Genomic DNA, 15,312 nt, shown 5'->3' with positions numbered 1-15,312 from the left:
AAGGTGTTATAACTTCTCTTGTGAGTTGTACTTACTAAGTTCTTACTGTTACCTCCTCTAGATGTGATCCTTAATGCCAGTGCATTTTTTTAAATTGTTAACCTGATTTGATTTTGTGTGAACAAAAAAAAATCTTTAGGAACTTACTACAAAAAACCCTGATGTTTTGAGTTTTTTGTTTGCTTTTTTAACTAACAATACATTAAGCTTAACACTAATGACCAATATGTTTACCCATGTCTGTTGTAATCATTAAGGGTTACACTCATTGACATACAGTACACATGTTTACAATTTGGGCATTGATTCATTGGAATGAACGTGAACTGATAAAACATTTGAGATAATGGGGTTTTCTTCTTTTCCCCCCCTCTTTCCACAGGTTGCAGTTTAATAAGCATGGAATACTGCGTGAGGAAGGTTTCTTAACTCCAAATAAGTATGACCCTGAGGCTATTAGCTTGTGGCTACCTTTATCAAAAAATGTTGTGGGTTTAGATCTTGACACAGCAAAGTATATCCTAGCCAACATTGGAGACCACTTCTGTCAGCTAGTGATATCTGAAAAGGAAGTTATGTCTACGATTGAACCACACAGTAAGATCATTTTGTATTAAAATAATCTGTATGTTAATAGCTTTATGTGAAACTTTAAGCTCCTAACCTGTGTATGAATATATTGCGTTCATTTAGAAATGTCATATAAGACTCCATTGTTTCCCTGTCTTCTCAGAGAGGTAATGGTTAAGATCCAGTGTAAACTAGTATCAACAATTCTTTGCTCACAGGCAGGGGGCAAGGGAAGAGTAATGCTACCCTTCTTTGTCAAAAGAATTCTAAATTTATCAGGTTATTTTTCCTGTTGCAGAGAGTGTAATTCTGTTACGAAAAAGTGTGGAAAAAACCCACCAAACAAAAAAAACCAACCCACACCAAGAAACCAACCAAAAACCCCTGTTCTTAGCATTTAAATGAAAAAGCTGTCATTTTGACCACACAGGTTCTGTTAGGTTGCTTTGGTCCTGTTTTGTTGTTCTTGTGTGATGGACCTAATGCTGCCTGTTAGGTCAGTGAAGAAATCTTTTTCCTTCAACTTGGAAGTTTCCAGTAGGACTGTTTCCAGCAATACATACAGCCCTACTGGGAACAGACCAGAGAGGTGGTGGTGGTGGTGGAGTCTGCACTGATGAAGCTGTACTGTCAGTTACAAGGAAAACTTTGCATCCTTGAACACAGGTTTTTGGCTATATCAGAACCTTTCTGTAGCAAACGGGAGCAGACAAATGGGGAAGATTGTGATCTTGCATAATTGCTTCTCAGAGTAGAATGACTCTTAAAACCATGTTTGTTTTTTGGATTCTAAGTATGTGACTGAGATGCCGGACAGTTTAGAAGACAGTCTACCCAAGGCCTTCTGCATTTGGGTAGTATTGATGTTATGTAAAGATCATTTTGGTTTACTAGTCATTCCAAGGTTTTGAATAGAAGGAAAAAAAATAAGTAGGCTTGAACGTCCCTCAGAAGGGGAAGGAAGACTTGAGATACTTCAGAAATGCTTGCTGTGGGGTCTTAGCCTGGGCTGCTTGGGCTCTGCAAGCTCTGCTCTTCACTTGAACTGGAGCATGCTTAGGCTTGTGGAGCCAGAGTGAGAGGTACAGACTGGAATACTGAAATGCTTTCAGGAGGATGAAGTTTTGGGTGAAATTCATGAAACAAAAGGGAAGTGTGGTGTTTATTAATAGCAGAGGGTCCATCTGTTAACATACCTACCAGAAACATCCTCTGCTTAAAAAAAAACCAAGACACATGTGAATTCTGAAGTTGGTTTGAAAGGAACAAAATGTCATTGATTCTTCTTTGATTGTTTACTGCCCCAGCTGGTGAGAGTAAGGGAACTTAATTTCATTAAAATGGAAGATATTTTTATTGTCCTCAGTAGGAAAGAAGTAATTTACAGTCTAGATATTTGTTCTTTGAATGGTTCTGTGTAAGAGTGCTCACTCAGTTGGCATGGGAAAAAGGTAGATTCTTCTGCCACCACAATTTGAAGTTATGGTAAACTTTCTGCGGCGGAGTTCACATCAAATTATACCTTTTCATAAAAATTCTGCCTCTGGTAAACTGAACTTTTCCAACATGTCAAAGTATTTTGGGCTGATACTACTTGCCAGGGGATCATTTATGTTTCAGTATTTTTGTACTCCACAGTATGTCTTAAGGATTAGCCCTCCTTTCTTTTTACCAGTGAGTTATTGGACTGGTAGGTAGAACCACATGGCAAGTGTGGAGAGAATAATTTGGGAGAGCTTCCTTAAAGAGAGTTCATTAAGGGATTAGTAGAAGAGCACGAGTGAAATCATCCCTGTGTAGTAAAAGATTGACTAGTATAGAAAGAACAGTTTCTTAGATCACATTACTTCTTGGCCACCAAGTACCAAAAGGAGACCTAGAGAAGGAGGAGGCAGGTTCTACTACAAACTACAGAAAGGAAACAAAAGAATAGGAAAAGTAGAATAGAACATAATTCAGAAAACCAAAATATGAAGTGACATGCAAAAGATAACCAAAAACCCCTTTATCCTGTTTGGGGGAAATCGGAGGATTGGCCTAGAAAATGGTAAATATAGTGCATGTTTTTAAAAGGCAGAGAAGAATGGAGCTGGTGATATTTAGACCTCTGTCTTCTAGAAGAATTTTGAAGCAAATAGACAATTTTTGCCTCCTACTTAAGAACAAATTGTGCCAAGTTATTCTAGTTTTTCTCCATACATAGTTCATGGCCATTATACAGAATAAAAAGCAACAGATGTCTTGGATCCTGGTGTGGGTTTTTTAGCATACGTTAGGACATGGTCTCTCATAACTCTCTTTTAAAAGTAAGAAGTGTTGTGGGCAGAGAAGTTTTGGAGAAGTTATAAGCGTGGAAGCAGGTAGGAGGAGGCAGATGTGTGCTTTTTGTCTAATCTAGTTTTCTAGCTGTGACATAGTGAAATGAAGATCAGATAGAAATAATCTGCACATAATACAGCTCTGGAAGGGCTTGTAATTTTTTTGGAAATTACTGTCAACACTTGGGATATTCTGCTCAAAAGCAAGAGGTGACTTGGGGTGAGGAAAGGTGGAATATAACAGGTGCATAAGGAACCTGAACAGCAGTAATCAGTTCTTCAGACAAGAACAGCTCACCATTCTGAGGTCTGATATGCACCTATAAATGTATAGAGAACCTACTAAAAGGAAGAAAACTACTTGCCCACTACGCTATTAAATAAAGAACAAGGACAAGCTAGTTGTGGCAAGCTAGGCATTAAGTGTAGCTTGCTAGTAGCACCCTATTTTTCTTTTTTCTACAGTAGCTGTGGAATTTCCATATAGGAGAATGTTGGCAGTGTGCATGTTAACTTGGGCAAATACATGTTAGAAGAGATGTAGTTGGCGCTGCACAGGAAACGGCAAAATGGTCTTGATTGCTTAGACTCTGTTCTGGACCTACTTTTCTGAATCCGTAAGAGCAAAGGCTTTGTTTTGGAGTTCCTATACAAAAACATGTCCGAGTCTTGTATTAGTGAATTACTTTAATGTAGATATATTTAACATTCAAATACTTTGTTTTCTTTAAACTAACTTTGACTGATCTGTCAATTACTGCAGGACAGGTAGCCTGGAAGCGGGCAGTTCGTGGAGTGCGAGAAATGTGTGATGTCTGTGACACCACAATCTTCAACCTTCATTGGGTCTGCTCTAAGTGTGGCTTTGGCGTGTGTGTGGATTGTTACAGGATGAAGAAAAAAAGCTTACATGAAGGTGAGAATGCACATTGCTGCTTTAAACGAAGGAGTGGAGAAAGAAAAGAAAACCTGTGTTTTGAACTTGGAAGTCAATAACAACCTGAAACAACAAGACGATAAGCCTTCCCAACAAAAAGAACATGTTGTAGGCCCATAGTTTCATATATCAATAACAGCAAAATATGTAACTTTCCAGAGGAGGATGAAAGATGCACTAATAAAACAATTAAATTGTTTTGTTTTACAGATGATGACTCGGATACTTTCTCCTGGTTTAAATGTGTGAAGGGGCAGGTACATGAACCAGAGAATCTAATGCCTACGCAAATAATTCCTGGAAAAGGTATTTCATATACTTGATGGATATGAAAAAATTCTGTAGGCTTTTGCTGTCTTTTCTAACTTGTTGATACTGTACTGAGTGAGGGGGTGGGTTTTCTTAGTAATAAAGTTAGTAAAAGCTTAGTGTTTATTGCCCAAGGACTGGAAACAGCCTGTGTACTTCTATTTTATCTTTGACCTTTACAAAGACTTAGCTAAACTTTTTGTTTAATGATGAACTGTGTTCGTGTACTATTGTTTACCTCCATAGGCTACACAGTTTCTTAAAAAGTCTTAGTGAATGCTGGATGCCCTGACTACATGTGAGCTCACTAATGACTCTTTTCCTTCAGCTCTCTATGATGTTGGTGATATTGTTCACTCCGTAAGAACAAAATGGGGAATAAAAGCAAATTGTCCTTGTGCAAATAAGCAGTTCAAGGCGCTATCAAAGCCAACTCTAAAGGAGGATTCAAAACAGGTATTGCTACTGCCTCGTGCTATGTCTGTGTAGTATAGGTTTGCCTCAGTCTCCTACTTGACATATGTGGAGCCCACGGTAATTGATTTTGTAGGCATGCTAATCCTGACCGCTACTGATAACCCCACCATGTAGGTTTTACTTCAAAATTTATATTCAGTATTTGTCTTTCTGGTTTGTTTTTTTGAGTTTTGGGGAAAATGTCATTGTGTCCCTTTGACATGCTGATGCCTCAGTAAGTGACCTATTCTTGAAAAACACTCAGTAAGGATTTTTTTAGAGCAAAAATAGGATTAGATTGACAGAACCCTTAAGAGAGGAGTCTTAAGAATAGACTAGTGGGAATGGTTGTGAAGTGTAGGCTATCCCTTGGGTCCTGGAGATGCAATACATACAGCATCTAAAAGAATATGCAGGGTGGAAGACCACTGAAATTCATAAAAGAACAAACCATGAATAAAATTGTGAGGGGTAGAGCAGTGAGGAGAAGCACTGATTTCTTTGAGAATCCTCGTAGAAAGTTTGCTGATCATTATATTTAAAAAACAAACAAACAAAACCAACACCATATGTTTATTTGTTAATGGCTAGTATTTTTTCATTTTTGAAAACAGAGCACAAATTAATGGCCTAGTTTTGCAGCATCTTGCAAGAAACCAGTTTTAATTAAGTAATTTTAATTTTGCTGTGTGCTTATTTGTAAACTTACTTTGAGGAAAATATGTTAAATGTGAGAAGCAGGCTGAACCTGATTTTGGTGTTGGTAATCAACAGAAGAGATAAAAGATACTGTTAAGTGTTAAAAGTGAGGAAGATGCTTACATGATTCAAAAGTTAGCCTACAACTGACTAGCTTCAGTATTCTGTTTCTCAAGATTTCCTCTGTGACCCTGGACAAAGAGCTGCATTGAAATTTATCTATACCTCTCTGTAAAATTAGGTACTGCACTGGTTGTGTGAGGATAAGCTTGTTAGTTTGAAGCATTTTATTTTATATTGTAGTTGGAATCCTTACCAAGCATTAGAATTTATTAAGAGATGAAATAAAGAATGTAGCAATAAGCAGACATAGGTACAGAATAATTTCTTGACTGGGTAATATTTGAGCAGAGAGAAGAAATCTAGCCAGTCACGCAAGGATCCCAGGCCAAAGCAGTAGTTCTGCTTAGTCTGTTACCTAGAATCTCCAAATAAGTAGGTGGATCAGCTGCACAGGAGATGTACAGCAGTCCTGTGCTTGGATTGCGCTGGCTAGCTGGTGCTGCACTCATATGTGTGCGTATTTTAGACCTGGCAGGTGAGTGGACTTCTGCTGCCTTTCAGGGTAAAAATTTAGGAGCACTATGTATTTCCGTCTACTGAGCTAGACCTCCAGCTTAGCCCTGATCTGAACGCTGGCTATCCCTAGGGTTGCAAGTGCATGCTATTAAAACCACATTTGGTTCCCAAAGCAGTCCCAGAAAATGCATCTGGGAAACTCAGCTTTCCGAGCTTGTCTGGAGGGGTGATGTCTCTGTTGCCTGCTGTTAATTTTGTCAGGAGATCCCGAATCCTGCTGCGCTGTCATCTCTGGCTGAAACTGGGATGCAATGCTGACCTCTTGTGGAGATCACATGTTGTTAGAAGGGACAAACTTTTGGGGGGGGGGGATAAAAAAATGAGTCTGGATGTTATTGCTTGCTTCCCCTTTCTGAGTGTGTTTGTATCTAACAGAGTTTTGATTTGTGGTTTTGTTTTGCTTTGTTTTTTCAGAACTTGGTACCTGGAGAGAGGACCAGCCTTCCACATAACAGTTTCGCCCCAAGCCCACAAGTCACTACACATGATCCTCCTCTGAAGTCACCAGTTGGAAGTAAACAAACTGCTTCAGTGAATACTTCTCCTTCATTAAGTTGGTTATCAAATCTAACAAGTGGAAACGTGAATAAAGAGAACAAAGGTATGTGCAGAACCTGTGAAGAATAAACACTTTGTGGCTATTTGTCAGAAGATTATAGATCAGACCCAGCAATATCTTATGTTGAGAATGTTATAATCTGCCTGCTGGGATGGGTGTTCAGTGCCTGTCAGCTGCAAAACTGGTCCATGGCAATGATTTAGAGTAAAACCTGACAGGGTTAGCGCTTTTTTTTTTTTTTGAAAGCTGAATTAATACCTCATTCGTGCAAGTATTCTTGAAAATTCAATTTGAGAATGTGTTTTCAGACGTGTTTTTAAAAACTTTGCAGTATTGAAGAAAGTAAAAGGAGTATTTCATCCACATGTATTGAGGGGAGGGGTTTATTTTTATAAATATATATATCTGCATATGTATGTGTATGCATATAGAAGTATCTCGTTACCTTAAATAAAATTAATCCAAATCATATACTTCTAATTCGGAGGATTAATTTTTGTTTCATTCTCAGATGTGTTCTTTTCTTCATTTCAGAGAAACTCCTCATACCTATTTCAAAGAATGAAAATAAACCTCTTCAGCCGCTCCCTACTTTAGCCAAGCCTTCTGCAGCCCTGCAGACATTCAACAGTGCAATATTAACACCTGTGAGCAACAATAACACAGGTTTCCTCCGGAATCTGTTAAACTCTTCTGGAGGAAAGGTATGTGAAAAATTTCGTTTTACAGGTTTGAGTTGATACCAGCCTTAGACTATTGTTCTAAACCTGTGAACAATTACCACAAATGTTTATTGCAGTAAGTAAAATTCTGTTTTCATTTGGGAAAAAGGACTTAATTCAGTTTCTGTGTTGCTCCAGTTTGTGCTTTCTAGAGTAGCAGCTTAGTGGCACTATCAGCAAGTCTTGCTTGTTGAGGGACAGGGGACTGACTGATAAAGCAGCTTAATTTACTTAGGCTAGTGTGTGGCAGGTGTATTAATTGGCATGTCCATTTGACTCAAAAAATAAGCATCAAGGAACTTAGAATGTTTTTCCCTCCATCTTTGTGGTGGGTGAGTGACTTTCTCATAGTTCATTTGCAGACTGGTTCACTTCAGATGTTCCTGGGCTTTGTTTGCTCTTATAGATATGACTTCAAAATGGTGGGGTAAAATATGGCTTTGAGAGTTCCTTGGTGTAACTGCATTTCAGTTCTTTGATATAAAGAAAGTCCTGTTCCATGCTGTATTTCATGGTTTTCTGCAGCGTTGGTGAAATGTAAATCGGAGCAGAACTTCTTATGCCAGAATGTCAGCAATGGCATTGGCATTTAATGATGGTGAGTTTCTAGGCAGCAAAGTTCTGCAGATTTTTGTTTCTATGCATGATTGTGAGCTCAAGTGAAAAATTTTGAAAGTGGCAACTATCTTAAGTCTGCAGGACCAGGCAACAGAAAAGTACACCACTGTCTTTTTTGTTATTTTTTCTTTCTTTTTATTTTTTTTTTTAAACCAGACAGACAATGGACTCAAGACTACACCCAAAATCCTTGATGACATTTTTGCTTCTCTGGTGCAAAATAGAACCATTACAGACTTGCCTAAGAAGCCTCAAGGACTGACTATAAAGCCTACAATAATGGGCTTTGATACGCCTCACTACTGGTTATGTGATAACCGCTTGCTATGTCTTCAAGATCCCAACAATGAAAGTAATTGGAATGTCTTCAGGGAGTGCTGGAAGCAGGGACAGGTAAATTTTTCTGGGTTTTCAGTTGATGTGTTTTGCCCTTTAATTGAAGTGTGGGTACAAATTTACTGCAATGATAAGCAATGCTCAGCCTTCATAAAACGTACTACACTAACAGTTAAATCCTTGGATAAAAGGATGTATATTTTACTATTTGAAATCAGTTTCTAAGCATTCTGCTGAACTTAAAGCTTGTATAAAAAGCTGTCTCACAGTTTGAAATAAAGAATGATCAAATGCATGGCATAATTCTGGTAAGAGGATTTATTTTGGAAAATACAATGTTTGCAAAGTGCCTGTGTTCCCATGCTCAGTACATTTTATGCATTACCATGTTCTGGTTGGAATTAGAATTGTTGGTGTTTAATAATTCTTCAGAATGTATTACTCTTCTTCACAGCCTGTAATGGTGTCAGGAGTGCATCACAAATTAAATGCAGACCTCTGGAGACCTGAGTCCTTTAGGAAGGAATTTGGCCAACAGGAAGTAGATCTGGTGAATTGCAGGACCAATGAAATCATCACTGGAGCTACTGTAGGGGATTTCTGGGATGGATTTGAAGATATTTCAAGTAAGTACTGTGAGTTCTTGTTCCACCATGTAAAACTTTCAGCAGCAGTAATTTTGCCCTAGCATGAATTTGTCATCTTTAAGCAGTGTAAAAGATGTTCCAGGCTTTTTTTTCATCCTGGACAGTGTGTCTGCAATGTATTCTCACCATGTATGTGGGATGGTGGACTGGATCGAAACTGCCAGCCCTACAGAGGACTGTCCTTCAAAAGTATGTTTGGCTGCCTTTTAGTCTTTTGGGGAAGCATTCTGGGAAAGTCTGGGATCTTCCTAGTAAGTAGGTTCACCTGTCAGCTTTTCTGCCCACCTCACTGAAACATAAAAGAGCGTGTGTAGGGTTGCTGCTCACAGGATAATTGGGTTTTGCTTTTTTAATTTACATGTGTCCTTTGTTCCTAAGGAACTAAAGTTATTTGGTTTAAAAAAAAAAAAATCAACAAAAAACCCTGCAACACACACACACCCCACCCCCAAGAAAAACCCAAAACCACAACCACAAAGGCAGGGGAAAGGAGATGAGCATGAGGTTTGGTGCTGTTTTCACTCGTAGGTGGAAACAAACTTTTTTCAGGAGCACTAATACTTGCCATGGCTTCTGGAGTTCTACTTCATCTGTTTGTGTGATGCAAACTTTATGGAACTTGGTACTTGGGGCAAGAAGAGTGGGAGCTGGAAGGCTCACTTGCACCTTTCTTTTACTTGATCTTTGAAAAGATTTGGTTCTGTCATCAGCTACTCTAACATCAAATACAAGACCGTTGCCTGAGCTAAATTGTAGGAAGTGTTTGGGCAGGGGAGCTGGCAAAGGCTACTTGTCTAGTCTGAAACCTCCTGTCATCACACATTTGTCACGGCAATAATACCCAACTGTGGTGTCAGATGAACTTGTTTGTCTTTAGTTCTAAATCCATAGTTGTGAAATGAACATGATTTTGAACTAAGATAAAGATTTCTTTGTTTTGATCTTTTAGATTTTTGAGTTGTACAACTGTTAAAACCTAAGACTTGTTAATATTTGACAATAGGTCGCCTGAGAACAGAAGAAGGAGAGCCAATGGTGTTGAAGCTTAAAGACTGGCCTCCAGGAGAAGACTTCAGAGATATGATGCCTTCCCGGTAAGAATTCACAAAGAAATTGTTCATCTGTGTGGTACACCCTCAGAATAATGGAATGCTGTTACATTTTGACACCTGCTTCAGCTTTGAGAAGCAGTTGGTCGCGTGTGAACAATTTTGTGAGATGCCTGACATAGCTTGAAATGCTAAACAAGTTTTATGATAAATTTTTACATAGTTCGTTGTATTTATTGCCAGGTAAAGTGAGTACCTAAAATTGCTAATGATTGGTTAAACTTTGGAAGCTTCCCAAAAGCCTGGGTCATTTTGAAATCTAAGGTTCTGTTGAAGCTTATTTTTTTGCTAAACGTTTTTAAGTATTCTGACTTACTCTGTTTGATATTAGTTGAGATAATTACACAAGGAAATAGCATTACTCCAGAGCAGTTACATTTATTTATCTGCTATATTCCTATATCTTGGTTGTTCTGTTCCTTTTCATGGTGTCCAGTAAAACCCCTGGTGGAAGGAGTACAGGTTTTTGACTGGAGAAAGCTTTTGTTGCAGTCTGTTTTAGTCTGCTGCTTTTAATCAGTTCTTAACATGAAATGTGCTGTTTTAATTTAGGTTTGATGATTTGATGAAAAATATTCCATTGCCGGAATACACTAGGAGAGGTGGCAAGCTCAACCTTGCCTCTCGACTTCCCAACTATTTTGTACGACCAGATTTGGGCCCTAAGATGTACAATGCATATGGTAAGGAATCTCTTTCACTCCAAAGGTCATGTTGACCACACATTCAAATTACAATTTACTGTGAATTAAATGAATCCTTGTTGTTGTAGATAATATACCATTGATATGAAAACCAAACTTTGGCTTACTTACAGGTATTAGTGATATCCAGAGCATTGTATGATTTTATTAAATGTTTTTTGTCCAGGTGGTTTCAAGTCAATAATACTTATTTCCAGTCTTCCAAGCAACTTGCTCCACATGTACATACACCGCCTCTCTTTCCTGGCCACATATATCTGTTGTTTGCTGTTTCTGGCTGTATTGCTTTCGTTAATTCTCCTTTTTGGGCTGTATCGCCTAGTTTTTAATCTCTTCTTCAGCAGTTCTTTCCATGGCTAGTTCATCTGCTGTTACTCAGAAGGCATTTTAAAACTAAGCCTGATCATGGCCAGTAAAGAGATCCTGGCTAGTAAACGCTGTAGCAGCTGCCTTTTAGAGTGAAACAGAAATGCTTTCTGAGAATGCTTTATTCTAAACTGCTGTAAAACCCTTTTCTAGCAGGACTTAAACATAACTTCATACCTAGCCCGTATATATAAGATACAGATCACTTGGGAAGACACAAACAAGATGGGGCAAGGTTCTGGATGTAAAGTTTATTGCTGTACTGGAATTATTTGCTGATCAAAGTAAAAGCTCTCTGGTCCTTTCAAATAGTGCTGCTGAGAGTGGCATAAGGTTTCTTTCTGTCTTACTAATGTACCTGCTTTTTTTTTTTTCTTCTCTTTTTCCTTCTCCCAGGCTTAATAACACCAGAGGATAGGAAATACGGCACAACAAATCTCCATCTGGATGTGTCTGATGCTGCTAATGTTATGGTTTATGTGGGTATCCCCAAAGGCCAGGCTGACCAAGAAGAGGGTAAAGTCTTTATGTTCTGGGAGGGTATTTCTGTGGTTGGAGGGAATCTCCTTTAGTGTAACTGCTCATGTTTACTCTCCACAGAAGTACTTAAAACCATACAAGATGGCGATTCTGATGAATTGACAATTAAGCGTTTTACTGAAAGTCGAGAAAAACCTGGCGCTCTGTGGCACATTTATGCTGCTAAAGATACAGAGAAGATCCGTGAATTCCTTAAAAAGGTAAGCCGTTCTGTATGGGCTTGCAAATACGTATCTGTGGACGACTCTTCTCCTTTCTATCCCAGTTGTTCTGGAAACAAACGTACTTGAGTTGTATTCAATGCAAAACTACTGTGCCATGAATCTTGTAGGATCTGAGGAGGGTAGGGAGTTGAAGCTTGAAGTTATCCTCTGTGTAGATGCATCACTTTTGCCTACACTTCTTATAGCACGAGTAATGTTATGTAACAAACAAATAGCTGGCGTAGATTTAAACAAAACCACAGTTTTAATTTTAAACTAGATCCTTCTTAAAAGCATGCATGGGAGATGTTCTTGGGATGTGTCAGAACAATATGTGGTACATAAAGTTCTTCCTTGTTCTCTCCCTTTTCCTACATTTCTTTTTCCCCATACCTTTATCAGGCTTGGATTAAGGGAATTTTCAAGTGATGTTTTCATGGGAGTTAAAGGTTTAGTAAAGATGGGATACTGTATCCAAAAGGGCTTGTTTCAGTGTTTAAATTCAGGAAAAAAAATGGTCCAGAGTTCTTGTTGGTCTTAATTCTGGGACATCTTTGGTGCTCTAGAAGTGGAAAGAGCTAGTACGTTGATGTTTAAAAGAATAAATGGGATGATCTGAACAACAGTCAGCCTTGTTAGCCTGACAGCTGTTTTGGGCAGAAGCTTAGAGAGGCTACAGCAGATCTAGTATTAACAAAGAACAAATTTTATACTTGATAAAACATGATACCAAATTTGGCAAGTGTTGGCATTTTGAGTTTTGATGTGCCTCACACCTCTTCTTGGTCCCTTGTAGCATACTTACCTGCAGGTGTGAGGCTTTCAGCAGCTTGTCTGGGAGTAGAAGCAAGCTGTTTATCTCCTGCCCAATAAGTTTTGGGGCTATAGTCCTGGGTGTAAATGATTGCCACAGTAAATTGGATTTATACTGGAACTTTTTGCAGAAATCTCTCCCCACAGCCCTCAGTTTTCCCTTCTAAAGTGCTTGTTGTGCCTCCTAGCCTTGTATCTCCTGAAAATCTAGTTTGCATCCTCTGTTTTGGTCAGCAAGCACACTGGCTAGTGCTGGCCTCGGGGCTGAATTCCACACTCGGTAGTTTCCTCCAGCTACAGGCTATAGTAGTGTAAGAGTATTGATCCATATATGATGGTAGTTCCCACTGAACACGTGAGTCACTCTGCCCTTCTGTTTCTTCTCACTGTAAATTGGGTTTACTTGCGTTTCCTGCGTTTGCATTTGCAACGCATCTGTAAAGCGAGAGGGGCTGAGAAACGATGAAGCCTTGACAAAGTAAGGACAGAACAGGAATCCAGAGCTTTCGTTGTGTAACTCTTTTATACCTGAACCCATGGTGCAAATCACACTCTGGCACGTGTCTATGTGGAACACCACGGATAGGTCTTGATTGTCCAGTAAGACTGGTATATGGTGATACCTGTCAACTTCTGACTTTCCAGGTTGCAGAAGAACAAGGTCAAGAAAACCCCGTCGACCATGATCCCATTCATGATCAGAGTTGGTACTTGGACCGATCACTAAGAAAACGCCTTCATCAAGAGTATGGAGTTCAAGGCTGGGCTATTGTACAGTTTCTAGGAGACGTAGTTTTCATTCCAGCAGGAGCTCCGCATCAGGCAAGGACCAGGGAGACTGTTACAGCCTGGCCACTTGGGCAGCCTTCTGAGCACACGGCTAATGCTTGTTTGTTCTCTCTAGGTGCATAATTTGTACAGTTGTATTAAAGTTGCAGAAGACTTTGTATCCCCAGAGCATGTCAAACACTGCTTCTGGCTTACTCAGGAATTCAGATACCTGTCGCATACGCATACGAACCATGAAGATAAATTGCAGGTAACTCACCAGTGCTCCAGATGACCCCTGCTCCTCTTAACCCTTTCAAAAAAAATCCCCACCAACAACCAACCCTCACCAAACCTGTAAGGGGACGTGTTCACACAACCCAAGTTGCTTTCATGTTCAGATCAGCTTTGATGCATTGGGTCTCGAAGAGGAATTTCAGTAAGTTTTTTGAGTTGTTACAGCTTTTTAGTAGTTTTGAGGAAGCCTTCTGAAGCTTCTCTCGAATTGTTTTCTTCTTCAGTTTCTTTTGTTTTCCCTTGAGCTGAACTCGCAATACTCAGGCCTACAGGGTGTCAGTTTATACCCTGTTAGGATGAGCCTTATTTTCACAAGTTAGTGATGTGCGTGAAGGTCGTGCAGGTGAGGGTGTTTAAGCTGGAAGGGAGCTGCGTAGGCTGTGGGGAGGTGGGAAAGCTGTGCAGGTGTGTTCTCTACATCAGTCTTCCGATGTGACCCTAACCATGCTGTTACTCATAAAACTAAGCAGCTGCCTTTTCCTCCTAGGTGAAGAATGTGATATACCACGCTGTTAAAGATGCAGTTGGGATACTGAGAGCTAACGAATCCAGCCTTAGCAGACCGTAAGGTAGAAAGCCTTAACCACACACTATGAAACAGAAGCGTTGGCAGCTGTTTTAACTACTCAGTCAGGACCTCTGTGGACTTTGAGATTATATGAATGTTACCTCATCTTCCTTTCAGCAGTACCAGAGGATCGTGGTACTATGTTCTGTGTATTCTTCCAATGTTTACAAACCTGATATGTATATGTAGTAATATGTATGGACTGTGGCATACTGTGAATGCTCGGTTGCAATAGAACTTTATATGGAGTTGCTCTCCGAACTGTACAAAATACCTCCTATAAAACTGTCAGAAACTATTCCAAATTACTCATTTGAAAAATATTACTCAAGACATTGTAAAGCTCCAATTTTTAAAATTTATTTTGGGGTGGGAGGAAGTAGGGAGTCACCCAGTTTCATAACCAATTTACATAAAAATAAGAATGCAGTTCTGGAATTTCACATTAACATAGAACTAGCATTTAAAAGTAGCTTTAAGCTATTGTATAGTAACATAGAGATGGGGGTTAACCATCTTTAGGTAAATGTATTTAAATTTCTAAATGTTAAAAAAAGCTTTTAATCAAATGTCCTCTGTTTGAAACTGCTCTTTAATTTGAACTGATGTTTGATTCTCTGGTTTTTAACACTGAATGGTCTACATAAAATTCTTCTATTTCAAATATTGTTCCTTGCCTGGCTTCTTCAATTGCCTCTTAAAAATGTAGTTAATTTGATGCAGTGCTTTGAAATGCAAAAGAAAATTATGTATCATATACTGTTTGTTAAAAGCATCTGAAGACTTAGGGTATGAATGCAGCGCCAGACCTGTTAATAGCTTTTTTTTAGGTAACCAAAGTGTGACTTAGCTTGACTGCTGCTTCTCTGCCAGTACTATGGTCTGCATCAAGTCAGTTTTGCAGTTCAGTGGCACACATGTTGCTCCAAAATTGCTTAGAGAAAGACTGAAAACATCTTCATAAAGAGTCACAGGGGTCAAGAGTGGAAAAGTGTATCTCTGGGCTCATGAGATCAGCGGAGGTAGATGAACCTTTCTGTCCTTCAGCGTCCTTTCCAGCACTGCGATGCGCAGGGGTAGCTGTAGCAGGGGGAACCTCCTCCTTAACCAGAAATTACTTTTTCTGAACTCTAT

The 15,312-nt window shown here is 39.2% G+C and overlaps 1 protein-coding gene across 2 annotated transcripts in view; it reads left to right on the top strand.

The window, feature by feature from the left end:
* Positions 1-14,842, top strand: part of KDM3A (lysine demethylase 3A) — a 31,704-nt gene extending 16,862 nt beyond the window's left edge. For both annotated transcript variants that reach the window (XM_055797178.1, XM_055797177.1), the window contains exons 12-26: positions 383-597; positions 3,652-3,804; positions 4,036-4,131; positions 4,463-4,590; positions 6,343-6,529; positions 7,022-7,191; positions 7,984-8,220; positions 8,618-8,789; positions 9,814-9,904; positions 10,472-10,602; positions 11,386-11,505; positions 11,590-11,729; positions 13,191-13,367; positions 13,450-13,584; positions 14,098-14,842. In XM_055797178.1, the coding sequence (XP_055653153.1) occupies positions 383-597; positions 3,652-3,804; positions 4,036-4,131; positions 4,463-4,590; positions 6,343-6,529; positions 7,022-7,191; positions 7,984-8,220; positions 8,618-8,789; positions 9,814-9,904; positions 10,472-10,602; positions 11,386-11,505; positions 11,590-11,729; positions 13,191-13,367; positions 13,450-13,584; positions 14,098-14,178 (2,233 nt within the window). In that variant the 3' untranslated portion in view covers positions 14,179-14,842. The remainder of the gene's footprint in view (positions 1-382; positions 598-3,651; positions 3,805-4,035; positions 4,132-4,462; positions 4,591-6,342; positions 6,530-7,021; positions 7,192-7,983; positions 8,221-8,617; positions 8,790-9,813; positions 9,905-10,471; positions 10,603-11,385; positions 11,506-11,589; positions 11,730-13,190; positions 13,368-13,449; positions 13,585-14,097) is intronic.
* Positions 14,843-15,312: the final 470 nt, after the last annotated feature.

The sequence above is a fragment of the Falco peregrinus genome, chromosome 2 (genome assembly GCF_023634155.1).
Source record: "Falco peregrinus isolate bFalPer1 chromosome 2, bFalPer1.pri, whole genome shotgun sequence".
NCBI classification, from domain to species: domain Eukaryota; kingdom Metazoa; phylum Chordata; class Aves; order Falconiformes; family Falconidae; genus Falco; species Falco peregrinus.
Note: the sequence above shows the minus strand (reverse complement) of the source record. Positions and strands in the feature narration are given on the sequence as shown.